Consider the following 25,055-nt stretch of genomic DNA (forward strand, 5'->3'; position numbering starts at 1 on the left):
ACGACATGCGCTGCTGTTCATTTCTTTTCTGATTCCTCGTTTTTCCGGCACCTCGTTTTCCCTTTTTTTTTTCCCTTTCTGTCACAACCTTACCGATGGCAACGGCAAGGCATGCAAAGCAAGCGACTGACTTTCGGGATTTCTTTTTATTACTCTCTGTTTACTGCTGTCATATTTTTCTTCTTTGAGAGTGGAGCGGGGCGGTGGAAGGAGGATGATGGATGATGTCGACGGGTTGGCTATGGATACTGGAAACTGATGTATTACTGGAGTATACCTTCTCTTCGTGAAACTGTTATAGGGTTTTAGAAGGGATCGATACCCATGAGGAATGGACGGATGGATGGGTGGACGGACGGGAATGGGAGCTTGCTGACCTCTTTGCAGGCGAAGCTTCTTTGAGCCCGACTGTACTCGCACTCTTGAGGATGGAGTACAGGGTCGGGATAGGAGAGCATTGTGTTGGCGCGGCAAAGGATTTCCCGTCTTCTTGTTTGTTGATTAGGGGCAGGGCTATGGAATATAAGAACCAAACATCCACACCCGGTCTCTATGCACTGTGAATTGACAACCATGTCCCGACTCAGCAACTGAATGAATGAATTGGGTATCACTAACTAAAATGTCGTCTCTGCCCCGGATGGCTTCACTCTCGCCGTCCCATCCCAAATACAGACCAATCCGCCACCCCGCCTCTCTCACCTCACTCGCTTCCCTCGACCTTTACGCGATCCGCTTCTTCCTGGCCCTCTCCCCGATCCTCCGACTTTGCGGCGCCGCTCTCCTCAGGCTCTTCCTTGGCCATGACGTTCTCGAACTGCGACCACAGCGCCTCGACCGAGGAGAACTCGTTGCCCACCTAGGTAGTGTCACACCTCTGTCAGACAATCATCATGCCATCGCAGAAAATCTCACCCCACACCCCGTCTCAACTCACAGCAATGACGGCCTCGAGAGACCGGTTCAGCTTGTTGATGTTGGCGAGTACATGCTCGAAGCTCTGCTCGTTGGGCCCCACACACGCCGCGCGTCAGTAACCGCACTCGGAATTTGGGCACCCTTCCTCATTTTCGATGCTGTATTGGCTGGCTAGCTGGCTGCCTGCCTGAAAATGGTTGCTCACTCACCATGGCAATTTCCCCCACCAACTCCTCCCTCTGCTGCTCAAAGTAGGTCTTTTCTCTGGTGCCGGCCACCGACGCCGAGCGTTGCTGTTGCGAGGCCATGTTTTGCCTGAGTTTTTTTTGGGGAGGTTAGGGGCCGGCCGTCTTAATTCAAGTGAGACACCGTGGCGTGACGTGACGTTGATGGGTTATAGTGGGTGAGCTCTAGATCTGGTGATGATGATGCTGCGGGATGGGATGGTGGGGCCGCCGATCTGTAAGGTGGAGGATGGTGACCCTAACCCTGGGATATTTATGCTGTTGCTACGGCAACGGCCCCTTTTCTTCGTCTGGCTGGCCATGTGGTTTGGGGGGTGAGGTGGTTAGCTTTAGGAAAGGGCTAGAGGTTAGATAATATGGAGGGAGAAGAATAGTGCTTCTTTTTGGGACCGGCGATCAGAGTCTGCTTCGAGTTAGTAGAGCCATGGTGAAGGGGACGAGAGCAGAAGATATATATATCATCTAATAATAGTACAGACTTGTCTCTGGGGCGTTTTTGATCAGATCATAGCTATGCGCAGCTTTCGGATCAAATTTTTTTCCAGTCTCCATGTCAGTGCAGTCGGCTAACCTCCATTAGTCGAGTGACAGTCGTCTGAGAGATAGCGTAAAATTGTAAGACGACCTTGTCAGTACCCAAACAGCTAGTCGTACATCTCGCCAACCCGGACCAGGTCCATTCGTCCAACTCAGTGTCATATCACGAGAGATCTGAGTGGCAAGCCCAAAGTATGAAATCATCGTCGTAAGAACATCCGAGCATTGGGGGTGAACATCAGACGTTTGGGGGCATAAAACATAAAAGCCCCCCAGGTATGCTGTCTACCCTCGGTCCATCATCTCTTCCATCACCCAGCCTCCCCCCAACCGTCCTTCTCGCGCGACGCCGTCCTTCAGACCGCCAGCCCCCTTCACACAACCCTCGTCGCTGGCTCACCGTCATGGATGCCAACGGAGACGCAGCGCGGCAAGAGACCGTCCGCCGGGAAAGAATCATGTATGCCCATCCCAAAAACCCCCTAGCCCTCCTCTCCGCTAATGGGCCGCGCCTCGCTTATGAAGATCAACCTCGAGGTGAGGAAATGGATGTCCGGGCTGCCCCAGTGGCCCACCCACGAACTCGCCCCGATTTTCTGGTGGCTTGACCCAAATCCCTTGGGCAACGCGCCCCAAAAGATCAATAACCTCAACGGTGCGTTTCCCGCCACTCTTGGCGACTGAAGTGCCCCCGGGGACGTGAAACGCTAACCGAGGAAAAAGAGGCCGAGGCGGACCAAATCCAGCATGCCCTGTCGGTTTGGAAGGAGGGAACCCTCCGCGAGAAATTGACAATCATCCGGGTGTGCGCGGGACTTGGTGTCAATCCCCAAAAGGAGGGAACGCCGGGGAGTTCAAGAGATGCTAGCCGTAACGGGTTCCTACAGAATTAGACCAATACAACCCGTTAGGTTCAGCCACATGCTACATGCCTCTTTTGTCGTCCACCCTTTGCCGGGAAGTACGTGGCAGAAAGAATTCGGCAGTTTGAACCTCCCGCCGTGTATTTACCACCGTATGCCACTTTCACAAGCTGGTCTGATCTTGAATCGTAGAAGGACGGCCCGATGGGTCGTGTGTTTGCATTCGGCCGCGACTGCGAGCGATGCGTGCAAGAGCGAGAGATAGAGAACGCCCTCCGCGATACCTATGTCCACATCGGATTAGACAACCTGAGGAACTACTATGCCTGGCTTGACGCAAACCCGGGCCAGCGGTGCGCGACGCTTGATGACCGCCTAGATGAACTTGCCTGGGAACAGACAATGCATGTTATCCGGGCCGGGCGGCAAAGCCGTACCCCCCCGGGCTTCGAGGTGATTTATGACCTCCGTACCCTGCCCAAGCCCCGCAACTCAGATCACAAGGGCGATTAAAATCTCAAAATCCGATTTCTGTCATTAATCATGTTTCGAGATTGATAGTCTTCCCAAACCTTGCGTACAGTTCCACCTTTAGCTGCGTCATTTCTTCCCGGATAGTGCCCATTTTCTCCTCGAGTTCCCCAATCTCTTCATCCAACCTCACCGTCGAGTGTTCGAGCATTTCCTGAGCTTGTGGGAGAGGGAGGTGGAAGAATGCGTCCCCGATTTTGTATCTGCCAGCGGTTCAGCCCAAGTTCTGCTTTGTAGTTGTCGATATCGGTAAAACTCACGGTACGGTATCGTCCTCATCGGCAAGCTCCAGCTCGCTCGTGATGTCGTCCAGCTCTTCCTTCTCCTTCTGTGTCGGGAGTTAGCTATGCTCTAGCCGGGCTGGACTTTTCCACCTGTGCCCACATTCTTTGTCTTCAACTCCTCTTCTATTGAGAGCTCGTGCTGGTGGAGGCGGCTAAATTTGTTGATCTTGTCTTGGTCCTCTCGGCGAACCTCAACCTCGTCGCCCATGGCATCCTCCTCCTCCTTCGTTAACTACGCAGCGCGCTGTTAGCTGTGATTCTGGTCGTTGGGGCAGAGGCTTGATCTTACCATCCGCCGGCTCATCATCTTGTCTTAATTTCTGTCGGGCTAGGGAAAACCGGAATGTGATTGTCTCTTCAACGGGCGCTGAACTTGGGGTTCGGGCATTTGGGGGTTGAAGCTCCACCAAACTTTGGCGGGGCATTTCGAAGCTCTGGCAATCGAGGACCAACCCTAACCCTTTTGTATTGATGGGTGCACAGACCATCCCAACGCGAGTTTTGGCCATTCTCCGATTGGGCGTGGCAAGCTCCCAAGTCAACAAACGGCAGACTGTCAGGGAACGGCTCCGATACCCAACCATTCGAGTTCTTGTTTCTTCGTTGTACATCAAGCCGTCTCTCTTATTCCAGAACAAGCAAGATGGCTGGTCAGAAATTATACCCTCGGGCGACGGTGAAGAAGATTGTGAAAGCTCACTCGAATTGCAACGTGAGCAAGAATGCGGATGTCATGGTACTCATAACCCCAACCCCAAACGCGTCAGGAGAGGTTCTAACGCAAAGGAACTAGATGTTTCTGGATTATATGCTCTTTATGCAAACGTAGGAGAACATCAATATATGTGCGACTGACGTCCTGCCGGCTGACAACGTTCTAGACTCATGAAAGAGGCCGCGATTGAAGCCAAGCAAGGCGGAGAGAGAGGCATCACAGCCAGGAGTGTGAAGAAGGCCACAGTGGTAAGCAAAGTCTTGCTCTGATTTCTGCACAGTGTCCGTTGGCAAAAGCACAACTCACACGCTCTCCATGGTTTAGGACTCGCTTGCCAAGTTTAGGGGATGAAATGGTTGGAATAACGGGAAGATGATGAAGTTAAACGCAAAATAATAGCACTAGCCGCAAACAACAAGCCAGCTCACTAACTAACTGGGGTGGGGTTTGTTTGGATGATGGAAGCTGCCCTGGTGCCGCAGGGCAGGCATTCGGCCCCGCAGCTCCCCGATGAATGTGGGGACCGATCGAGTTTAGCGGGGGCACGCGACACCACCAAGATTCAGGTGTGGGAGAGGTGACCTCGATAACTGCGATAATGCAAACGGGAAACATCTGTGGATGCTATTTTAGAATTTTGTGGAGGCAAACGAATAACGGAGACGAGGCTCGGCCCTCTGTTCCCATACCAGATGCCTTTGTAAATCATCTAGAGCAAATTCCGTGCACTGCCAGTGTTTGTTCCGGCTGTTTCTGTTCCGTTCTAGCTGAGGTTCACACACTGTTACCTGAAATTGTGGCCAATCGCTGTGGGGCAAGCTTGCTTCTCGGTGGCACCGCGTTTAGGCCGCCGGTGTGGTGGGAGGAAGCATCTTCAGGCACCCCAAAAATTTCCCAACCAACCTCCTTCGTATCTACACTCTCAACCGACAGAATTTCCATCTTTCCACCGTCGACTGATTCAATTCTACCCTTAACCCTGACAATTAGATTTTGTTATCAGCGTTCTCTGTACTCCTGATCTCGGAACCCCGTCGTCTCGAGCGAGCCAAAGAAATCCGGTCGATCACTCGAAAACAACGATCAAAACAGAGCGTAAACCACTTTGCGCTCAACTTTTCCTACAAAACAAAAACATGGCAGCTTCCGATATTCAGAACCCCCCGGCTCCGACTGAGTCCAAGTCGGCCAGGAAGAAGAAGGCAAAGGCGGAGCGCACCGAGTCCCCCGCACCTGCTGCCTCAACCCCCGAGGTCGCCGGCTCCATCGCCGCCAGCGAGTCCCAAAATGATTCGGACAACGCCTATATTCGCGAGCTGCAGAAGTAAGCCGGTTACACATGGTTAGCGTGTATTTGTGTGGCTAACCGATTTTCAAGGTCTATTCGGAATGTTACGAAGAAAATCGTAAGTTGGGCGTGGTTGGGTGTCGGCGCCGGTCATCACTAACAACGTGACCGTTCAGACCAACACCGCGAAAGTCGATGCCATTATCGCTGAGCACAGGAACAAGTCGCTCGACGAGCTCATCACCTTGAAGATCATAAACGCCGACCAGAAGGCTGCCCACCTCAAGAAGCCTGCGCTCCAGGCCCAGCTGTTCCAGTTCGAGGAGCAGCTTGCGCAACACAAGAAGATTGACCAGGAACACCGGGTTCGTCTCGCGGAACAAGAAAAGGCTTTGACGGAGAAGTTTGAGAAGACGAAGGCGGACACCATTGCTGAGCTCACAGCGAAGGCGGAGGCGGATGCTAACGCAACTCTTCGTGCCAACCTTCTTACGCTCTCTCAGTTCCTCCGCCTTGCTGCGGCCCGCCGTACGGAGGATGCCGACAGCTCGTCTGACGAGAGCATGGCGCTCGAGGGTGTCCTGCTGCACATCTACTCGGGCGACGAGAATGCCGTCGCCACCATGCTGAAGCTGGTGCAGGGCGCGGATGAGCAGACGCGGAGTACGTCCGGCGATGCGCTGCAGACGACCTGTAAGTAGATTCGGACCTTTTATTGCTCTTGGCGCAACGAGTCACTAACTTTTCCTAGTCGCCCAGGTCAAGAAGGCTGCGATTGCCCTCGCCGCTCCGTACACGCAGAGCGAGACTGCCCAGCAGTCGGCCGACCCCGAGGCTGCTGTCGAATCTAAGCAGGAACCCGAAACCGACCCAACAGTCGCTAATGCCGGCCTGACGGAAGTCGACGAGGGTTCCGCCACCGCGCTGACCAACGGCCATGCGGCGGAAGCGTCCTCGAGCAGCGCTGCGCCCAGCGCCCCCCCTAGCAACGCCGAGGTTGCCGACGAGGCAGCAAATGCGGCCGGGGAGAGCCAGTGGGATACGGGCAACGAGTTGTCCACTTCTCAGGAGTGGGTGGACGTCAAGATTTCCCGCGAGGCTAGCGAGACGGAGACCGGCCCTGCCGCCACGTCTGCCGCGCCCTCTCAATCCTGGGCTGATGATCACCCGGAGACCGAAGCCGCTCCCGCCGCTCCGGCAGACGATGGCTTCCAGTCCGTACCGGGCCGCAACCGCGGCCAGCGGGAGGGCGGCGGTAATTACCGCAGCCGTGGCGGTTACCGTGGGGAGGGTCGTGGCCGCGGGGGCTACCGTGGCGAGGGTCGTGGCCGCGGTCGTGGTGGCCCGCGCGGTGGCATGCCCCAGCGCGCCCGCCGTGGTGGTAGTATCGAGGCCTAGTAATCGGGGTACTTATCCGCCGTTTTCGGAGTGATCTGCGCGCACGCAGAATGGAATTTCTCGCTTGATCTTGTCTAGCATCTGGTTTGTCGGCGGGTTTCGTCACTGCACTCATCACTGGCGTTCTAAAAGCGCATATGCTTTTTATCACATGAAATTTTCGTTGCTTTTAGGCCACATGGAGGTGGTAGAAAGCTACCATTGTATGTAACATTAGGGGAATCATGGGCTCGGTCTTGCCTATTTTGAGGGCGGCGGCTGTCCCGGAGCATTAAGGGAGGGGGGCATATGACTTGGGAATCAACCGAGACAAAATGAGACGAGATTTGCTGGCGTTCGGGATGCAAGGGCGGTTTGGCGAGGAGGTCTGATGCGCGGGTCAGCCGGGGATATGGGGTGTATCATACGGAGCCAATTGACAATGTCGTGGCTCACTTTGGGTTTTGTGATGGTGGAATGATGATGTGCCCTTGGATTACGACCCCCAACATATTTTGTATTTCTTCTTAACCGAAGCTATAAGCAAGGTAAAATAACCACGCCCAAGCTAACCCAACCACATCCAACTCTCAAATAAGTAAAAACCCAACGCCTATCCCCATCCCTCCACCAACCGTAAGCGAACATCACAAGTATCATACCTCACCTCACGCACAGGAGGAACACGAACCCGCAACCTTAACCCCACAAACCAAGAGGAAAAACCAAAGGAGGTTCAAACAAACCCCCTAAACGCAGTCCCCAACACCTTCAGCTTCTCCCCGTCCCCCTCCAGCTTGACGCCCTCCCGCCGGAGCAGCGTCCGCTTCTCGGCCAGCGTGATGCCTTCCCCATCGCGCCGCGCAATCTTGCCCTTGAACCCGCCCAGTGTGCCGCCCGTGGCTATGACGCGGTGGCTTTTTGTGGGGGATTAGTGATAGCCTTTGTGTCTGTGTGTGCACCTTGGAGAGGAAGGAGGGGAGATAGGTGGTAGGCGCGGGGGAGACGGGTGGTAGGGGAGGGGTGTGTGACGTACCAGGGGATCTCGGGCGCAAAGGGGTTGCGCCGCAGCGCGTTGCCGACGGCGCGCGGCGAGGATTTGAGATGGGCTGCGAGCAGCGCGTAGGTGCTGAAGGAGCCCGCGGGGATCTGGTAGGTGAGCTGCCATACGGCCCGCTCGAAGGGGGTGCCCCGCGCTGAGGAGAGGAGGGGTGGTGGGAGGGGGAGGCTGGCTTTGGTGGGGGGCATGGTTCTGGAGGGTTTGGTGGTGGTGGTGGCGGTGGTGGTTATTTTGGTTGTGGTGCGTTTGGTTACTGTGGTGGTTGTCATGGTTTCTTTGTTCTTTGGGATGCGTGTCGAGACGTTGCGACTTGAGGATGTCTTGGGTTTGGAGTTCAGGCACGGTGATAAGCAGAGATACGGTTGCGAATGATGTCGCGGTGATTTTTCGAGAAGACACAATGGGTATGGTTGTATCGCGGGGGCAAAAATTCATTATCACACGCGGTTGATGTCAGAACAAGGGCGCGCGCAACGACAGAGAGGGGGCGTAATCGAGGCGCGTGAGTGGTGCGATGTCACGTGACCACACATCGGTTCATTTAACTAATGATCCCACTCGACGACGAGACGGTCGTTACTGACAGTGGCATTTTTGACCATCTCGTGTGTCGTAATACCATTGGAAGCTGCTCGCAAGCACAACGCCCGCATCCATAAACACGATAACTATTCATGGGCGCATGAGCACGTTGGGGCTCCCAGCTTCCCTGTTCATGGTTAGTTAAGTGAACTTGCTGTTGGTTACCGCTCCTGACCCAAAAGAGGCTTTCCCTTGCCGGTCGAAACCATGAGATGATGGGTTCCCGCGCTCAACTTAGAGCGATTCACCAGGAACTTCAAGTCCAATCGTTGTCTCTTACCTTACCAAATGGAAGGAATGATCCATCGCAACACACACAAATGCAAAGGATCCATCTACACAGTAGATCAGGGTTGTGATGCATTGATGACTTGCATGGCTGGCCGCTGTTTGCTGATCAGCGCCAGCGGTCCCCTTGTTGATAGTATGCCCGTCTAACGTGAGTTATGCCGGGCCCCATCCATTAGGTGAGACACACTTTGCCTGTTTTTCCTTTTCCTCGAATAACTATGTCACTGTTGGCGCAACATGACACTAGCGGTTGAGGTGTCCTTGGACTTGAATTGGCCTTGCTGTGGAACCGGCTCTGCTACCGCAGACTGCACTGCAGGTTGCAAGCGTTCTGTGACACGTGGTTGAGCGAACAGAAGTTCATCGATCAGATGCCATTGCATGCATCTGCACAGGCATCCCGGAGTCCATGAGCTTTTCTGTGTGTTAATCGACCGATTGACCAATCGATGAAGAGAAAAGAATCCGCGTGCAGTTTGGGGAGGGTCTCCACAGCGGAGTGCGGTTCCTCCGCAAGAAGAAGCGGGAGAAGAGGGCCCATGCGAGCCATGCGGGCAGCTTGGGGGCCTGCAACAAACGACAGCCGTCACATCTCCCGCGATGGACTGTTGGAGTCGGCGTGTTTCACCTCGATAAACCTTCTGTTTATGCGGCCGAGGGCTTCAAATATAGTGTAGTAAACCTCGTACGTCCACGTCCGCAGCCCATAGATTTACAGTCTCTCTCCTCTCAGCTTCACAGGTGAGCCCCTAGGACCCTGAACCAGGTTTAACAAGCGGTGGGGGATCCTTGCCTGGTGAAATCTCGCATCCGTCCTGAGAATTTTGGCTTCCATGTTCTTCCCCTTTCCACAGCGGGGAGAAGAAGGAAAAGAAAACCAATGTTCTGTAGAAAATCCGTTTGACACCGCCGGCTGGGCGAGGGCCTTGCTGCTGGGTGCCGATCCCTCTTCACCAATCCCCGTTTGGGACATTGTGGCCGGGGCTCGTCAAACGCGACTCCACACCGCAATGCCTGTGCGCTGCTTGCTCGGATTGTTTCCTGAGAGGATGGGAAAGCCGTCTCTCTCTCTCGTCTTCTCTGAGACAAAATAACGGTGAACAAAAGAGAAGCTCGGACGAAGCCTGGGGCTGCCCTCGCTTGACCCGACAGATCGGCTCAACGGAGCGGGAGAGAGGCCGTTTGTTTCTCAGAGGCGTGGCGTTGTGCAAGGGGAGCATCACGAAGTCGCGCCTTTCAACCATGCCCCTGAGGTTGGTCGGCCAAATGCAATCCCACCTCGTGAGCTACCGTCGCATTCGGGAGGTATCCCGTTGTAACGCTGTAAAAACCGCAAATTCCGGGTTCCAACTTGCTTGTGTGCTGTTTATCCTGTCCCTATCCAATCCAATAGCTGAAGCAGCCCGAGAAACACGCATGCGGTGACCCGCGACAACATATCATAGACCTGTCAAAAAGAATAACCAGTGGCTGCATCCAATGCACGAGCAGAACTCTGTTTGGAGGGCAGACACCCTGACTGGTCCACAGGAAACAATCCCACGAATTCCGAATGGTTCGTGGAAGGGAGGTGAAGCAACCTGGAAAGCTTCCGGGTTGCGTGTTTGAGGAAGGAGCGGGGCCCTAACTCATGTACCAGAGACTTGTATTTGTGGGCTCACTTCGGGAATTCCCACGATTTCTTCTGAGTTCAAAGCGAACCCCCACAACTATGATTCCGAGGCCAAGGTACAGTGTACCCGAGAGAGCTCACTGTCTTGGCGCGAGGGACCCCTTGTTCTCGTCCCTTGCTCTGCCCCTGACGAGGAAACCCCTACCGACTGAGCGTGGTTTAGCGCCTCCACCTTATTTCCCAGCTCGCAAGTGGCCGGCCACAATTGCCCAAAACTGCTTGGCTGCAGATGGACCTGCAGCTGCAGCCTGCCTTTTGCTTCTGGACCTTGCAGCGAATTGGCGAATCCATCCCACTGAGCGCGGCGCACTTCAAGTGCCCTCATTTGCTCTTGCTTTCTCATCACATCCCAAATTCAGTCCTGGCCACCAACGCCTGGGCCACCTGCATTTCCGCTGCTCTGGCCTCCCTCCACGGCGCTCGGTCCTTCACTCATATCCGAGCCTTCTTCCTCCTCGATCTGCCTTTTGTGAACGACCGAAGGAAGCTCTCGCCCAATTTCGTGCTCGTCCCTCTCCTCCTAGGGACAACCCGGCAGCGCGTGGGTAGCACCGAGAGAGCATCAACAGCGAGTCTGTCGAGCCTGGTCTCTCCCTCTCACCTGGCGCCGTTGGTTTGTCTCAGGTTATCGTGAGGCACACCCTGTTCGCGCAGGCCCCTCAGTGCTTGCAATTCCAACAGTGCAGTCATCGTGCTTCATTTTCTTCGTCTTCCTCGGGTTGAAACAAAGAAACACGCCCGGTGCCTGTTTCCCTGACGAAGCGGCCGATCATCGCTGCAGCTCGCCGACCTATCTTTTAACGAACGGGTCCGACATCAGACCAGTCGTCGCTCTCGACCCTCCAGCCACCACCAGCGGTCTCCAACCGTTTAACGAGAGTCATCCGATCAGCAAGCTCGTCAGTTGTCAGGTGGCACCCACAAAGCCAAGATGCCGCCTTCACTGAGCGCCCACGCTTCTTTTACTCGCCCGCGAACCGGTGACCGCGATGCTCGCCCTGTAACCCGCGAGGCCGACAGCAATCTCATAATTCCCAGCCGGACCTCATCCCTCCATTCGCGCATTACACAGCCAATTCCGTCAACGCTCAACATGAAGTCTCAGCAAGCCACACCCAAGACACTCACGCATGCCTACATGGTCTGCGGCGTCGGCCGAGAGCCTTCGCAATGGGTCAAGGCCCCGACACCCGTACAAGGGAAAATTGGGCACATGAAGGGCGCCGTTCCCCAGTTCTGGCTTCCCGAGATTCTAGGGAGCAGCCCGAGGTTGGAGCAGGACAATGATATCGCGAGGGCTCTTCACTCCGCGATGAGGGTAGGCTACCCCAAGAACTCCCCACCTGCGTCACAGAAACCATTGACTAACTAACCACCCATAGGCATGCTTCCCCCACGACGTCGAGATCTGCACCGGACGCAGCCAGCCGCACTGCGTTCACCATGCTTTCGTTCTCCAACAAGACTCGTCCCACACCCTCTACGGTATCTGCCTGCGCGTTTGGTCGCGCGCCGATGAGAAGCGGGCCGAGACCATCCGCGAACTCAGGAAGCGGACGGAGCCCGACTTCTACGACAACCAGGAAGAGCAATATTGGATTCCTTACTGCTTGTCTTTCCTTTCTCGCTACCCGCTTTACAACCTTCTGGGCGATTATCTTCGCGGCATGTGGATTCACTGGAACAAGGCTACTAACCTTTTCCACGCCGAGGAGGTGTCCCGGATCCTGAGCTTCCCCGCGCCGCGTCTGAACGATCTGGTGCGCATCGACATGAAGGACTATGCGCTCTGCTACCAGTTCCCGGCTTTGTCGACCGGCTTCCAGAACTTCGCCATGTGGCCGTTGTTCTGCTGCCTGTCCGTCCCCAACATCGTTGGCGTTATCGAGGCGGCCATCTCCCCCACCCGCCGCATTATCTTCGTCAGCCACTACCCCGCGATGCTGACCATGGCCGCCGAGTCGGTCCGGCTTTGCGTCCGTGTCTACGAGTGGAGCGGCCTCTACGTGCCTGTGGTGCATGCGCGTCACGCCAAGGACCTCGTCGAGGAGCCTGGCCCGTACATTTTGGGTATCACAGCCGAGTGTAGGTCGCTGTTCACGGCGCCCAGCGATGCTCTGGTAATCGACCTCGACCGCAACTTCGTCCTCACCTCGAATCCGCCGACGGCTCTCCAGCTTGGCCAGCGCAACAAGTTCGTGACGAGACTCACCCAGGCGTTGAATGGCGACGTCACGCCGTCCGGTGTGCCCCCGCATCTTCGCTCGGCTTATGGTGGAGGAAAGCTGGTTCCTGCTGGCCAGATCATTGTCATGCGAGGCGAGGTCGAGTCGATTCAGGATCCCGAGTGGTGGAACCAGGATGCAGTCATGTCCGTCATGGACCATGTTTGCGAGAAGATGGTAGGTCATAAAGGATGGCGCGAGTGGTTGGGTTTGACGCTAACAATGTTATGTAGGGCCGCAACACCGGGCTTAAGGCTGTCTTTGGCGGGTCTGTTAAGAAGCCCCTGATGACCAAGGTCTCGATGAGGCATCTTAACGAGATCGTTCGCGAGCGGAACCAGTACTCGCGTGACGCTCTCGAGGCTTGGCAGGATTTTATCAACCTCAAGGGTCGGCTGGACACAGAGCTCAGCAAGGTTACTAAGCGCAACAACTACCTCAACGAGGAGCTGGAGAGCTGGAAGCAGCAGGTAAGTGCAAAATGAAAACGAGGCCGGGGACAAGTTCGCTGACAGAGACACAGTTCCTCAAGTTCCAAGCCTTTGCCGACACCCTTACGAAGGAAACCCAGGACCTCAAGGTCAAGATCGAGGGCCACAAACGCGAGAATCGCCGCCTGGCTACCCTCCTCGACCAACAGAAGGACGATTCCGCCAGGCTCTCGGTCCGTCTCGGAGGCACCGAAAAGCAGCGCGACGATGCCCTCGAAGCCCTTGTTCTTCAGCAGGAGATCGCAGAAGAGCTCGAGAGGGAGCGCAAGAGGAACAGGAAGGAGCTCAATGCCCTGCAGCATACCAACGTGACGATCGTCCGCCAACGCGACGAAGCCCGCCGCGTCGTGCTCCACCTGCGCAGTTTGATTTCGGGCCAGCACCATCACATGGAGCACCTCGTCAAGACACTAACATCTCCAGACGAGCTTGCCGCAGAGATCGAGGCCGGATTTGCCGCCCAGGAAGAGGTCGAGGCTGCCGCCATCGCCGAGCGTAGGACACTCTACCCCGTGGCATTGAATATGGATGTGGCTGACAGCACTATAGGAGAAGGTGTGGAGGAGAACGACGCCCGCTTCATCAAGAACCTCGCTCTCGCCAGCAGGCGGGTCTCCACACAGACCTTCATCGATGTCGCCGATCGTCACCTGAAGGACAAGACGGACGCCATCGCCCACATCATCCGCAATATCTCGGAACAATGCCAGGCCGCAGTCGAGGGCCTGCAACTCGCACAAGATGCCGAGCTCGGGAGGCCGCAATCGTCGGCTTCCAGGGCTCGGGACTTGTCAAAAAGCAGGAGAGGGAGTTCTCTCTCAGTCGCACAAAGCGATGACGGTAACACCACATCCACCTCGACGGCCACGTCCGATGTCGGTGACGATAGCAGCAGCGTCACTCTCCTCCGGCCCAACAGCGGCCGGATCTCTAGCATCCCACCCACACCGGATCTCATTCCCAACCGTAGCAGCACTAGCATGTCTTTCGCAAGCACGACGGCCACGACCCCTGAGCGAACCTCACAGCAGTACCTCCTCCACCACCTCGGGCACGGACACGGACACCACGACATCCCCACGAAGATTCTCGAGGACGACGAGGACGTCGATGACCTCACCGCCGACGAGCGCGTCGCCCGCGACGCCGACGAGGGCAACCCCATCCCCGCGCCCCCGACGGAACAGGGAGTCGTGGGTAAGCATGCGGAGAGCCTGATTCACCGGCCCTCGGGCGCTCGCATCTCGGCCCTTGGCGGCTCGCGCTAGGGTTGGAGTACCTAAGTTGCGGTTCGGTTTGGTTCGGTTAGCAGGTCAGTTCGGTAGTTACGGGACGAAGTTAGGCCAGCTAAAAGAAGAAAATTAGGAGGCAAGCAAGTTTAGCAAGCGGAGTGGGAGTGGTTTTTATTTTTTTTATTGTGTTAGGATCTTTGTTGTAGTGGTGTATGTGTGTGTCTCTCACTCTTGTGTGTGTGGGGGGATTTTGTAACTTCTGTTTCGTTTATACCACTTTCCTGGGGGAGCGGATTTATTCATCCAGGTCGTTCGTCTCTTTTTTCTTGCTTCATGGGGGGGCGATGGACAGACACACTTTTTTTTCCCACAGGGTTTTCCCTTGCGGCTTGCTTGCTTGCCTGCCCTAACGCGATATCTATCTCCTTTTTAGTTGAAGGTACCTAACGTTGAGTGTTGTTGTTGCTTGTCTTCTGTGTTTGCTGGAGCTGAGTAATAATTTTCCCTGGTCGTTTGGTTAGCTTTTTGTTTTGGGGTATGAAGCTTCTCATTTTGGTGTATGGAGCTTCTTGACTCGACATGGTTCGGTTCACCTTTCCATTATTTCATGACTATGTGATCTTGTGCTTGTGTGTGTATGGATGGGTGGGTGTGGTTATGTTGCAAAACACATAATTACATGTCCTAATATCCTGCTTTCTTGAAGATCCCAGAGGGAAGGGAATTCTTTTCTAATATCTAACATCTACAATGACAATAGAATGGATAGGGGGGGGTGGAGATGTAGTAATGGTGTTTATGACTACTAGCTGGGCGAGCGAGTATGGAAGTTGAAAAAGAACTTCATACCAAGTAGTTGTCTTGTTGTTGGTCACTATCTAACAAACATGACTCGCTATGCTGGTTCCTCTGCCACGGATGACAAATAACTACCTACCTAGCCAAGAGGTGTTTCTTTTCTTGAGTAGTTTACTGTCGCCTGCTTCAGATTCGGAGATCACCCGATGAGCTTCTGGACCTTTCCTTAGACCCTCATGCAAACACGTCAAGTGCAAAGAGAGGTCCTTCTTCAGCCCCCTTTCTTTTCTTTTCTTTTTCTTTTAGGCACTAGTCAGTGATAGATAGGTAACTAGTTCGTGATAATCAGGTTAGCACAGTTAGGTGCATGAAAGAAGCAACGGACAGCGTCAGACACGTTATCACCTCATAAAGCAAGATGTCCATCGGAAAATATTTTTTGTATTTATCGTGATTGTCCCATGCATGATGCCCAAACCGGTCTCAAGACCATCCTCCCTGCCGGCTGCCACGCACAACGGCGGGCTGGTTAACCCAGGCATCGTGGCTCAAACCCCGTTGCCACCCATGGGTGCATGTCCTTGTAAACCAGTCGAATTCACCCTGTCCAGGCCAACAGCAATATGTGCATGTCCATGCGCCCCGTAATTGCTCCGTCCGTTCGGTGCCGCCCCTGTGCCGCCCCAGATCATGCGAAGCAGTGCAGAGAAACCCAGATTCGCCCATCGTCAAAGAAAGCCATGGTGGCATGATTTCTCGGTTCGTAGCGTCGTGCCTCTCCCAACTCCCCACCCAGAAAACAAAACAATACTGGGAGCTTGATGCCGCCACCGCCAATAAAAGAAAGAAAAAAAAGGCGAGCCCCAAATCCAGTTGATGACTAGTCATACATAAAATGTCGGCGTGTGCCAGATCAGGCGGGTTGCGGTGTATGTGTCAAGATGTAAATCGAGATCACTGGGGGGCCGCCGTCTGGGGCTGCTGGTGCGGGCGGAAGCCGCCATTACCGCCACGTCCGCCCCGGTAGCCCCGACCACGACCCCCACGGCCACGGCCACGCCCACCGCGGAAACCACGGTGACCTCCATCAACGCTACCCTGGCCGAAGGTCTCCATGTTCTTGCGCGTCTCCTCGCCGCGCCATTGAGCCCCGCCTAGCCTCTGCGTCGCATTCTCCCGGTCCTTCATCTCGCTCGAGATGTTGTCGAAGAATGACCTCGACTTGTTGTATGCCGCCTCGACCGGAGCCGACGCGTCGGGCGCCGCCTCGGGAACGGCACCCTCTGTAAACGACGCAGCCTCGGTAAGAGGTGACCCTGCAACGGCCTCCTTGACGACGTCTTGCTTGTTGAATTTGGCGTTCGATGACGCAAAGTCAAAGTCCGAGTCAGGGACCTCAACTTTGGTGGGGCGAGGGCCTCGACCACGACCACCCCGATTGTTCTGACCTGTGCGGGCGGCATTGATCCTCATTTCTTCCACCTTCTTACTGAGGTTGCTAATGCCATTGGACTCCGGCTGCTGCTGCTGGGGTGTAGCGGTAGGGGCGTCAAGCTGCGCCATGGCAACTGCCACGGCATCTTTGGCAGCCTGAGTGGCATCTCTCAGAGCCGCCGCCGCCGCCGCCGCACTGGTGTGGCCAGGGGCCTGTTTAGGAGCTTGAGCCTGAGCAGCTTTGGCAGTAAGAGCAGCCGGGAGAGGAACTGCAGGCAGAATCTGGGTGGGACGGCTGCTCTTCGGCCCGGTTGGAATGGACACATTTTGGCCTGTAGGGGCCGTAGCGTTATTGGAAAGCGACGCAGCGGTCGCCTTCACTTCCTCAACTGTTGGTTTCGACTCCACTGGCGGCGGGGGCGCAGCTGCAGCGGTCGGCTGCTTAGCTGCCTGGGCCATAGCCTTGGGCTCAGACGGGGGCCCAGCTTGCTGAGAAGGGGTCGCAGGCTTCCTATCGGCGGCGGGCCCAATGGGCGCCGGCTTTTGTGTCGGACCTTGGTCATTGGGGGGCTGGTTTGCCGACTGCCGGCCTTGTCCAGGAGCGCCGGGCGCACCCGGTCCGCCTGGTCCACCTGGAGCACCTGGAGCGCCTTGAGCACCGGGAGCACCGGGAGCACCAGGGGGGCCGCCCGGGCCGGGTTGGAAGCCATAGGGGTTCCACGGGCCATGCCCCATAGGGGGGAATTCTTGCCCAGGCGGGAACCACCCCGGAGGCGGGTACGGCATGCCACCGAACGGGCCAGGGCCGGGACCGGGACCCGGCCCACCGGCACGGCCCCAGCCTGCCATGTGTGGCGGGAAGTAGCCGAAGCCTGGCGGACCAGGCGGACCAGGCGGAGGACCTTGCTGGTTCTGAGCACCGGGATGGCCAATTGGACCTTGGGGCCCCTGGGGGCCTTGAGGTCCAGGAGGACCAGCCGGGCCAGGAGCTGCATTGGCGGGCCGAGGACGAGCCTTGAGCGGGGTTTGTTAGCAACTCCACCCAGAATTGAGGATTTGGAATGAGGATTGGTTTTGTGGCCATTGATCAGAAGGAAGGCAACGGAAATCTCAACATTGTTTGTTTGCGCTTTTCAGACAAGTAAAATTTTACATCCGAAATAGTTCATCATGAAAGGGCCGGGCTAGGAATGCAATGGACGGGCAGGATTGTACTCACACCGAGGATCGCTGGGTCATTCGGTACAGCGGGGGGATTTTCCTCTTTGGCAGGCGCCGGGCCTTCTTCGATCCTCAAGTCCTTGACATCTGTGCCACGGAAGACAATGTACTCGTAGAGCTGCTCCGAGGCCGGAACAAACTCCTCGGGGTCTGTTTTCCGGTGTTCGGTGCCGAACGACCTCACATTTTCGAGCGAGACGGTCGAGTCATCTGAGTTGATGCTGTGGAGTGTACCGGAATAGCTAGTCACAGCTTGTTAGCAAGGCAGCTGGGAAACAGAGGAACAGCGGGATTGGCACCTACCGAATATCGCTCCGGGAAATCAAAGATATTCTGGCGCTATAGCATGACAAACAGTTAGTGGGTCGCTGGGTTGATAATGCACGCGTCGACCGGCAGGCACACGAACCCGATAAATTCGGACATCTTGATGTGAAAATGGCAGTGACGAAATGCAACGTGCTACACCAAACGCCGCCCAATGATGGATGGAAATTGGCGCGCTGGAATCGAAGGTGAAAAAAAAATGAGAAAGAAAAGTCGACGATGCCTCCTCGAAGAAAAAGGTTGATTAGGAAATGGTTTTGGTCCTTGAGTAGCGCATCATGGTTTGTGGTGGTTTTGTGCTTCTTGAAGGTTGAAAAAGGGAAGCGAGGGGTGGAAATGGATGCACAACCACGAAAATTCAGCAGCTTCTTCAGCCTCCCCCATTCTCGCCTGTCAATAAATAGTCCGTGCACTCGCTTCTCTTGGCCAAATCCTGCCCCACCACATTTAGCACTTGCCCTTTTGGTTACTCATTCATTCACTTGGTCTCTTTTACCTCTTCTTTTTCTTTTTTTCTTTCCCCCTTTCTCACACAGATTCCATTTACTTCTTTCTCTCTTTTCTTCATTTCTTACTCCCTCTCGAGGTCAGCTTTTTTAGGGGCTAGAGGGTGGGTAGATACTTGGTTTTTATGACGTGTGTTCAATTAAGGGATGTTATTAGGATGTTAATGTGGTCCTAAAAGCAGCCGACACCGGTCCATGCGATACTCCCTACCTTTTCTTCCCAAACACCAAAAGAATAACCTACAAATGATAATCACAGTTACCAAGCCCTCTGATTCCCAAGAAATGGCTGAGTGCTCTGGGCACTGTAATTCGAGTGGTATGAGTACCCCGACATTCCCGAGTAGGCGCTGTTCAGGCTGTGATGGCTCGGCCGATTCTGCGCTTGCTGGTGCGCTTGCTGGTGCGCTTGCTGGTGCGCTTGCTGGGCCCACTGGGAGTACGAGTTGTGCTGCATATACGGTGGGGCGGCAGGAGGGTAGGGCGGAGGTGCCGTTGGGTAGAAGAAGGGTTGTATCGGCGGCGTGGCATTCGATGGGGCGAGGTTATACAGCTCTGTGGGTACCGCACTATCCCGGATCTGTGACGACCGGTGTTCGTGCTGGCCGCCGTACCACATCCTCTCGTCTGGTTGCTTAAGCCGGTGGGTGCTTGTGCCGGTGTACCCGGGGTTGCCAGCCTTTTTCTCGCCCCAAAACATGGCGCCAGAGTCGGCCCACTCATCGACGACGTCGGCGATGGTTTGGATATGGCCGTACGCGGCAGGAAGGTAGCCCGCAGGCCGCCACACGGAAAGGAGCAATCCAAAAATGGCGGCTGCGAGGCAGAAGGCGGAGAAGTAGAAGATTTGTGGTGGGTGCATGTTGACGCCGAGCTGGAACTGCAAGTTGGTGGCAAGACCAAACATCCAGTGAACACCCGCCTTGAGGGCGAACAAGAACAGTGTCTGCCACGAAATGAAGGCCGCGAGGACCGAGTTGTGATGGCCGTTAGTACCCCTCAACCCGAGAAGCTTGCGGTATACTTTCTCGTCTCGGGACAAATTGACGATCAGTTCTGCGCAATGCAGCGAGAGTGTGACGACAGATTGGAAGGCCATGATGAGAAAGACGGCGCCAACAACACCGGCCGCTCCACTAGCAGTCCAGCCAACGTTGACGACCGACGTACCGTCCGTACATTGATGGGTGCTGCAGTTGGAATCCGTACTGCCCGTGAATACGGGGAGCAGTGACCAGGACCTTCCGAAAACACCATTTTGGCTGCCTTTGAGGAGGTAGCCGTAGACGCCGCTGCCCCAGATACCGCTTAGTATCGGAAGTATCCATAGGAGGATCAGGATCCGCCTGACATGAGAGTGCGCCGTGATCATGGGCCCCTGTTTTGGCCTCGGCTTGCACCACCTCGCGTCCTCTTTTGCCAGATGAACGCTCATCATGCACCGCCCAATTCGTGGCTCGACCCGATGGCCGTCGTGTTCGTCAACGGTACACACCCGGGCGACGTCGAGAGGGTTGGAGCTCCAAGTCGGTATGTTCGTCTCGACTAGCGCCCAGTTTGTGATGATGGCTTGTAGCAGGAACCCAGCGCCCAGGGTAAAGAGCGCAACGGGGTTGATGTGGACGCTGTCAATGTCATCGCTATCGTAGTCTTTGCCCAGCAGCCGCGCCAGTTCCGGATTCAAGCTTAGAAAAATAAGCGACGTTGAACCGTACGAGAGAACAATGCCGATGAGGTAAACGGCGTTTGGTATCATGCCGTTGGGGCGACTGTGCTTCGGCGAGGTGAGCAGACGCAGGTTTGAGTTGAAGTCGAGTTTGCCTTCTCGTTGTAAGGACCAGCGGAGGGAGCAGGAATGGATGTAACCCATGCTGTCGTTGAGCAGCGTCACTAAGCAGAGACGGGGGTTAGTGGCACAGAGCAGAAAGAAATCGACTAATCGAAAAGCCATACCGAAGATATTGAGTCCTAGAGGCAGAACCTCCTTCCAGGTATGTACGAGATCGAAGTGGGCAGCATTTCCGTCCCGCGCTTCCAGATAGACACATATCCCACCCGCGAGGAGAGCGCCGATTCCAACAAACCAACTCAGTACCAGTCCTAGCACACACCACCATCGTGTCACGCGGCTGTCATCATGCTTCTGACCCGCCATGACAGGTGAGCCTGTCCCATCTCTCACGGTTGAGGATAATGATGGAAAAGAAAAAAGCTACGCTGTCCCGCGGAAAGGAGGGAGCGGGCCGGGTGAGGGGGGAGCCTCGCCAGCATTTAGAGTGCGTTTGTGGGAGCGGATGCAGGGGTTCCTTTCAGCCTCTCGAGGCTCACTCGCTATCGATGGGCTAGAACAGCGCCTAGCTGCATCATGCTCCGATTGCGAGCCGAACTAGTGACCGCCACGCAGGGATTTTAGGTGACAGCCGCAACCCATTAATAGCACCCAACTTTTGCCTCGGCCGTTTCGAGAGGGACATTCCTGCTGTGCATACAAAACAGAAGACCGGCCAGTACGAAGTACAGCCAGCGCTTCTACGCAGGGAGATGCTGTTTGAGGGGAAAATGGGAAAGTGCACAAAGACAGATCGTGTTGACGGTTTTCATTTCTGCTTGTAAAAACCACGGTATGTATTGAGATTTGTACACTGAGGGAGCACATATGTATGATCCAGAACTTGGAAACTGATTCGGGAATATTTGGTGTTTTGGGAGAGAGACTCGAGGATAGAAGGAGGCGGAATACCAATCCAAAGGCGGTTAGCGCGTTAGTTGGGAACAAAATTGGTTTGAAGACCTGATCACGTGCCCTGTTCTCTGTTCTTGGACTCGGTCCGCCCGGTGACCCATCGGCGAAAGCAGAAGAACAACGGACTGCAATCATAAGACCTTCACCGATTAAAGATAGAGATGCACATATAATTTACATTATGGTCCCGAGCGGTGGCAAACCCAACATGCGACTGATGATTTTTAAGAAAATTTGGAAAAGCATCTATAAGTAAACGACCAGATTTGCTCCCAACTTCCCTCGTACACCCAGTCGTTCCCGCTCTCGCTCTTCCTACCTCAAGCTCTTCTTTTACCCACCACCAGTCCCCACCTAACCATATAGCCCCGCCAAACGAGAACGTCATTCTCCCATCGCCTTAACCACACATTGCCTTACCATTAAGAGAGAACCAAGGTAATTTCATCATGGCTAGCCGTCAACTGAGAAAGCTCCAGAAGCAAAAGGAGCTGCTTAGCCTCCAAAATGAGGCTGCTGGCAAAAGTGGAGAGGAATCCCCGGATGACGAACCCATCGTCACAAAGCCCCGTGGCAACATGTTTTCCGGCTTTGGTGCCCTGCAGGACGACAACGATGATGAGAGCAGTGAGGAAGAGGCTTCTCATCAAGCACACCAGGAGCAAACTGAAGTCATCGAACCAGCAACACCCGCCAAGACCAGCAAGAAGAAGAACAAGAAGAAGAAGAAGAAGGGCAAGCAGCCCAACCCGTCAGCCCCGACTCAAAATGAACGCAAGTCTATCGACGAAGTCGACCGGGCCCTTGAGGAGCTGAGACTGGAGGAGCGCCCATTAAATGGTTCTACCGTTGCCGCATCTGCCGACAAGCCGACCAGCACCCTTGACAACCTTCTGCGTATCAACTTGCAGCATCTCAAGGCCATGAACGAGATGCGCAGGATTTTCGGAAAGGCGATTGATGTGGCCGATCTGGAGCAGCGGGCCGAGGACAACCAGCGGGGTGTGCTGCCTCGGGAGGGCGTGGATCTGGAGACCTTCCTCAGTGCTCGTGCGGTTCAGAACCCTGGCCAGGGCAGGCCCCGAGGCGGCAGAAGTCAGGGGAACGTGCCCCAGGGCGATAGGGGCATTTTCGACGCGGCTCTTCGCACGAACCCTTTCATCGACGGCAAGAGGACGTGGCCCCCAGGCCCGCCGCTGGGCCTCAAGATGGTCCGCGTCACCGATGAATTGCGGGACCATGTTGAGTTTGCTTTTGCATTCGACGCCGGTTATGATTCCATGGAAGCCACCTTTTTCACCCTCGTTCAGATGATGGATCCCATGCAGATTGTCACTTTCCTGTATCGGCACCCGTATCACGTTTCTTCGCTTCTCCAAGTGAGCAAGGTTGCCCGCCAGGACCAGAACGCATCTCTCGCAGCAGACCTCATCGAGCGCGCCGTCTTCGCATTCGGACGAGTTAGCCTCAATGGGTTCCGCAAGAAGCTGGAGATGGGCCAGGCGAGAATGAGCTTTGCCCGACCCGAGAACCGCCAGTTCTACCTCGCTGGCTGGAACCTTATACAAAAGCAGGTCTTGAAAGGCACCTACCGAACAGCGTTGGAATGGTCCAAGCTCTTTCTGAGCATCAACCACGACGACCCCTACGGCATGGGCAACTGGATCCACGTCCTCGCCGTCCGGGCATACGAGCCCCAGTGGCTCATCGACTTCTGCAACTCGGACTTCTTTAACAACCCGAACCACATCTACGCCAAACAGAGCCTCCCCCTCGCCCACCTCCAGCTCGACGACACCCCCACCGCTATATCCACCCTCGCCGAGGGCATGAAAACCCTCCCCTGGCTCTACTGTGCCCTCTTCAGCGCGCTGAACCTCGACACTCCGCGCGCCGTGTGGGGCATCCAGCCGCGCGACGACGACGAAGCCCTGCACACCAAGCTCTACATCCACATGGCCAAAGACCTGTGGAACACGCCCCAGCGCATCGCCCTCCTAAACCAAGCAGCCGCCACGATCCCCACCGCCGTCCCGACCGCCCACCTCCCCGCGCCCACCCCCATCTCCCTCGCCACCACCCGCTTCATCTACCTCGACAACACCCCGGCCCTCATGGCCGCCGTGCCGCGCAACCTGCTGCACGCCGCGTCGCCCAACTTCGAGTTCGACCCCATGCCGCCGGCGCTGGACGACAATGTGTTTTCGAGTCCCGCGCAGCGGCTGCCGTGGTCGGCGTTGGCCGGGGCGGGGGCGGGGGAACGCGGCGATGCGCTCTTCGCTGCCATGCAGGGCGTCGGCGCCGGCGCCGGTGCTGGTGCTGGTGCTGGTGCTACTCCTGATGCTATGGCGAGGAGTCTGGCGGCTGCGAGGGCGGCGATTCTGGATATTGTGGAGCTGGTGGAGAATCCGGGGGGAGTGGTGGATCGGTTTAGGGCGGCTGTGATGGGGGTGGGTGGGGATGGAGATGATGAGGGTGGTGACTGGGATGGGGATGGGGATGGCCCGGAGGGGAATGAGAATGAGAATGAAAATGAGGGTGAGGATCGGGATGAGGATGGCTCGGAGGATGATGAGTTTGAGGATGCGGTTGCTTTTCAGGGCGGGGCGGCAAGACAGTGAGTAAGGCAGGGTTGGTTTTGGGGTTACCTTTTTGGTGATGATGCTGGATGGCTATGGCTTGTGGTTCTGCGGTCATCGAAGGACCTATTTTGTATTTCGCAGGGAGAGTACATGTAAGAACACAATGGCTTCTCTCATATTTTGCTGTGTAATTGTGCAGCCCACGCTTGGACAAAACCACCCGATTGTTAAGGTCCATCACCAAGGTACATACCTACAAATGTAGGCTTGGCAGGTGTTGAGCAACCTCTCCAGAGCTTTCGGCAAAGCGGCAGCTTCCCGACCTCCCGACCTCCCATCCCGGCTTATTCTTTATTATTACCGGAGTGCCTCTGTCCGGAAGCGCTCGGCATTACGAAGTACATAGTTAACTTGTTCCCATACGGAGTGGAGGCCCGAAACTAGGTCACTTTGAGGGCTGAGCTCAAGGTGTGTAACAGTGAGTCAGATCCATTTGAGCATGTTTCATATTCAGGGCGCAAACACAGACACCCTAACAATTTGTCGTGAAACTAGCTCAGGTCGCTGCTTGGGCCCCCTCAAGTTCGTTACGGCGCCAAGGTGGGGACAATGCAAGATGGGGATGTGCTAAACACGATGGTACCTGAGACAGACTCAAGCACGCCTTGGAGAGCCTGTCAGAGCCTCTCGGTGCCTGTCAAGTGTCCTGTGTTTTTAGGCGTGGCGAGGAGCCGTGTAAGCAGTAGAATGTGGGGGACGGAAGATGTTCAATTAAGATCAACGTCATCGAGCACATTATTAATACGGTGTCATCCATCGCCTTTTACGGCGTAAATATCGCAATTGCCTAGAGGTCACAAGCCGGTCGTCGTGGTTGCTTTTCTGGCACAATTGTCGCAATCTGGCACCTTCCCGTCTCTAAAAAGGAGGGTCCATCCCCGCCCCCTCCTGGATCGCGGGGCAGCTCCGTCTCAAACCAACACACACGTCACACCACACCACCTCTTTCCTTCCGAGATATAAACTCGCGCTAGCCCCTGCAACATCTCGGCCACTTTGCTACCGAATTATACATACATACAACGCCATCGCAAACCCTAAGAAAATCCCAAACTCGAGACACTAGATCTCCT

The 25,055-nt window shown here is 55.5% G+C and overlaps 8 protein-coding genes across 8 annotated transcripts; 3 read left to right on the forward strand and 5 right to left on the reverse strand.

Annotated features, from left to right (window-relative positions):
• Window positions 1–530: 530 nt before the first annotated feature.
• Window positions 531–1,355, reverse strand: F5144DRAFT_587721 (DASH complex subunit Dad1-domain-containing protein). Its single transcript, XM_066789859.1, has 3 exons — window positions 1,128–1,355; window positions 938–1,000; window positions 531–859 (listed from the first exon to the last, which is right to left on the reverse strand). The coding sequence occupies exons 1-3, from the start codon at window positions 1,224–1,226 to the stop codon at window positions 704–706; spliced, it is 318 nt and encodes a 105-aa protein (XP_066638399.1). The 5' UTR covers window positions 1,227–1,355; the 3' UTR covers window positions 531–703.
• Window positions 1,356–2,825: 1,470 nt separating this feature from the next.
• On the reverse strand, window positions 2,826–3,796 carry F5144DRAFT_587723 (Prefoldin subunit-domain-containing protein). Its single transcript, XM_066789860.1, has 4 exons — window positions 3,668–3,796; window positions 3,479–3,610; window positions 3,355–3,422; window positions 2,826–3,297 (listed from the first exon to the last, which is right to left on the reverse strand). Exons 1-4 carry the CDS (start codon window positions 3,683–3,685, stop codon window positions 3,105–3,107), a joined length of 411 nt encoding a protein of 136 aa, XP_066638400.1. The 5' UTR covers window positions 3,686–3,796; the 3' UTR covers window positions 2,826–3,104.
• A 1,177-nt stretch (window positions 3,797–4,973) lies between these two features.
• On the forward strand, window positions 4,974–7,250 carry F5144DRAFT_634038 (uncharacterized protein). Its single transcript, XM_066792563.1, has 4 exons — window positions 4,974–5,417; window positions 5,472–5,499; window positions 5,558–6,074; window positions 6,133–7,250. The coding sequence occupies exons 1-4, from the start codon at window positions 5,230–5,232 to the stop codon at window positions 6,777–6,779; spliced, it is 1,380 nt and encodes a 459-aa protein (XP_066638401.1). The 5' UTR covers window positions 4,974–5,229; the 3' UTR covers window positions 6,780–7,250.
• Window positions 7,251–8,400, reverse strand: F5144DRAFT_587733 (6-O-methylguanine DNA methyltransferase). The gene is made up of 2 exons (XM_066789861.1): window positions 7,795–8,400; window positions 7,251–7,675 (listed from the first exon to the last, which is right to left on the reverse strand). The coding sequence occupies exons 1-2, from the start codon at window positions 8,085–8,087 to the stop codon at window positions 7,495–7,497; spliced, it is 474 nt and encodes a 157-aa protein (XP_066638402.1). The 5' UTR covers window positions 8,088–8,400; the 3' UTR covers window positions 7,251–7,494.
• A 3,056-nt stretch (window positions 8,401–11,456) lies between these two features.
• Window positions 11,457–14,347, forward strand: F5144DRAFT_500125 (AEX-3 domain-containing protein; the record flags this gene model as incomplete). Its single annotated transcript, XM_066786364.1, has 5 exons — window positions 11,457–11,681; window positions 11,746–12,765; window positions 12,822–13,058; window positions 13,112–13,574; window positions 13,629–14,347. The coding sequence occupies 5 exons, from the start codon at window positions 11,457–11,459 to the stop codon at window positions 14,345–14,347; spliced, it is 2,664 nt and encodes an 887-aa protein (XP_066638403.1).
• Window positions 14,348–15,910: 1,563 nt separating this feature from the next.
• On the reverse strand, window positions 15,911–18,437 carry F5144DRAFT_405147 (Scd6-like Sm domain-containing protein). The gene is made up of 4 exons (XM_066784881.1): window positions 18,174–18,437; window positions 18,068–18,103; window positions 17,763–18,006; window positions 15,911–17,557 (listed from the first exon to the last, which is right to left on the reverse strand). The coding sequence occupies exons 1-4, from the start codon at window positions 18,188–18,190 to the stop codon at window positions 16,064–16,066; spliced, it is 1,791 nt and encodes a 596-aa protein (XP_066638404.1). The 5' UTR covers window positions 18,191–18,437; the 3' UTR covers window positions 15,911–16,063.
• A 340-nt stretch (window positions 18,438–18,777) lies between these two features.
• F5144DRAFT_405185 (uncharacterized protein) lies at window positions 18,778–20,867 on the reverse strand. The gene is made up of 2 exons (XM_066784882.1): window positions 20,551–20,867; window positions 18,778–20,487 (listed from the first exon to the last, which is right to left on the reverse strand). Exons 1-2 carry the CDS (start codon window positions 20,750–20,752, stop codon window positions 18,857–18,859), a joined length of 1,833 nt encoding a protein of 610 aa, XP_066638405.1. The 5' UTR covers window positions 20,753–20,867; the 3' UTR covers window positions 18,778–18,856.
• A 602-nt stretch (window positions 20,868–21,469) lies between these two features.
• On the forward strand, window positions 21,470–24,246 carry F5144DRAFT_405218 (transcriptional repressor TCF25-domain-containing protein). Its single transcript, XM_066784883.1, has 2 exons — window positions 21,470–21,592; window positions 21,707–24,246. The coding sequence occupies exon 2, from the start codon at window positions 21,790–21,792 to the stop codon at window positions 23,959–23,961; it is 2,172 nt and encodes a 723-aa protein (XP_066638406.1). The 5' UTR covers window positions 21,470–21,592; window positions 21,707–21,789; the 3' UTR covers window positions 23,962–24,246.
• The last annotated feature ends 809 nt before the right edge of the window (window positions 24,247–25,055 follow it).

The sequence above is a fragment of the Chaetomium tenue genome (genome assembly GCF_020726465.1).
Source record: "Chaetomium tenue strain MPI-SDFR-AT-0079 chromosome Unknown F5144scaffold_8, whole genome shotgun sequence".
In the NCBI taxonomy this organism is placed as follows: Eukaryota; Fungi; Ascomycota; class Sordariomycetes; order Sordariales; family Chaetomiaceae; genus Chaetomium; species Chaetomium tenue.

Coding starts and splice junctions, on each gene's coding strand:
- F5144DRAFT_587721 (XM_066789859.1), bottom strand. CDS start 1,226: ATGGCCTCGCAACAGCAACGCTCGGCGTCGGTGGCCGGCACCAGAGAA. Junction 1,001..1,127: donor TGGTGGGGGAAATTGCCATG/GTGAGTGAGCAA, acceptor CCCAACGAGCAG/AGCTTCGAGCATGTACTCGC. Junction 860..937: donor CTCTCGAGGCCGTCATTGCT/GTGAGTTGAGAC, acceptor GACACTACCTAG/GTGGGCAACGAGTTCTCCTC.
- F5144DRAFT_587723 (XM_066789860.1), bottom strand. Junction 3,423..3,478: donor AGGAGTTGAAGACAAAGAAT/GTGGGCACAGGT, acceptor CTCCCGACACAG/AAGGAGAAGGAAGAGCTGGA. Junction 3,298..3,354: donor GATGAGGACGATACCGTACC/GTGAGTTTTACC, acceptor AACCGCTGGCAG/ATACAAAATCGGGGACGCAT.
- F5144DRAFT_634038 (XM_066792563.1), top strand. CDS start 5,230: ATGGCAGCTTCCGATATTCAGAACCCCCCGGCTCCGACTGAGTCCAAG. Junction 5,418..5,471: donor TATATTCGCGAGCTGCAGAA/GTAAGCCGGTTA, acceptor CCGATTTTCAAG/GTCTATTCGGAATGTTACGA. Junction 5,500..5,557: donor GGAATGTTACGAAGAAAATC/GTAAGTTGGGCG, acceptor GTGACCGTTCAG/ACCAACACCGCGAAAGTCGA.
- F5144DRAFT_587733 (XM_066789861.1), bottom strand. CDS start 8,087: ATGACAACCACCACAGTAACCAAACGCACCACAACCAAAATAACCACC. Junction 7,676..7,794: donor TTTGCGCCCGAGATCCCCTG/GTACGTCACACA, acceptor CCCCACAAAAAG/CCACCGCGTCATAGCCACGG.
- F5144DRAFT_405147 (XM_066784881.1), bottom strand. Junction 18,007..18,067: donor ATTTCCCGGAGCGATATTCG/GTAGGTGCCAAT, acceptor AGCTGTGACTAG/CTATTCCGGTACACTCCACA. Junction 17,558..17,762: donor ATGACCCAGCGATCCTCGGT/GTGAGTACAATC, acceptor ACCCCGCTCAAG/GCTCGTCCTCGGCCCGCCAA.
- F5144DRAFT_405185 (XM_066784882.1), bottom strand. CDS start 20,752: ATGGCGGGTCAGAAGCATGATGACAGCCGCGTGACACGATGGTGGTGT. Junction 20,488..20,550: donor TCTAGGACTCAATATCTTCG/GTATGGCTTTTC, acceptor GTCTCTGCTTAG/TGACGCTGCTCAACGACAGC.
- F5144DRAFT_405218 (XM_066784883.1), top strand. CDS start 21,790: ATGGCTAGCCGTCAACTGAGAAAGCTCCAGAAGCAAAAGGAGCTGCTT.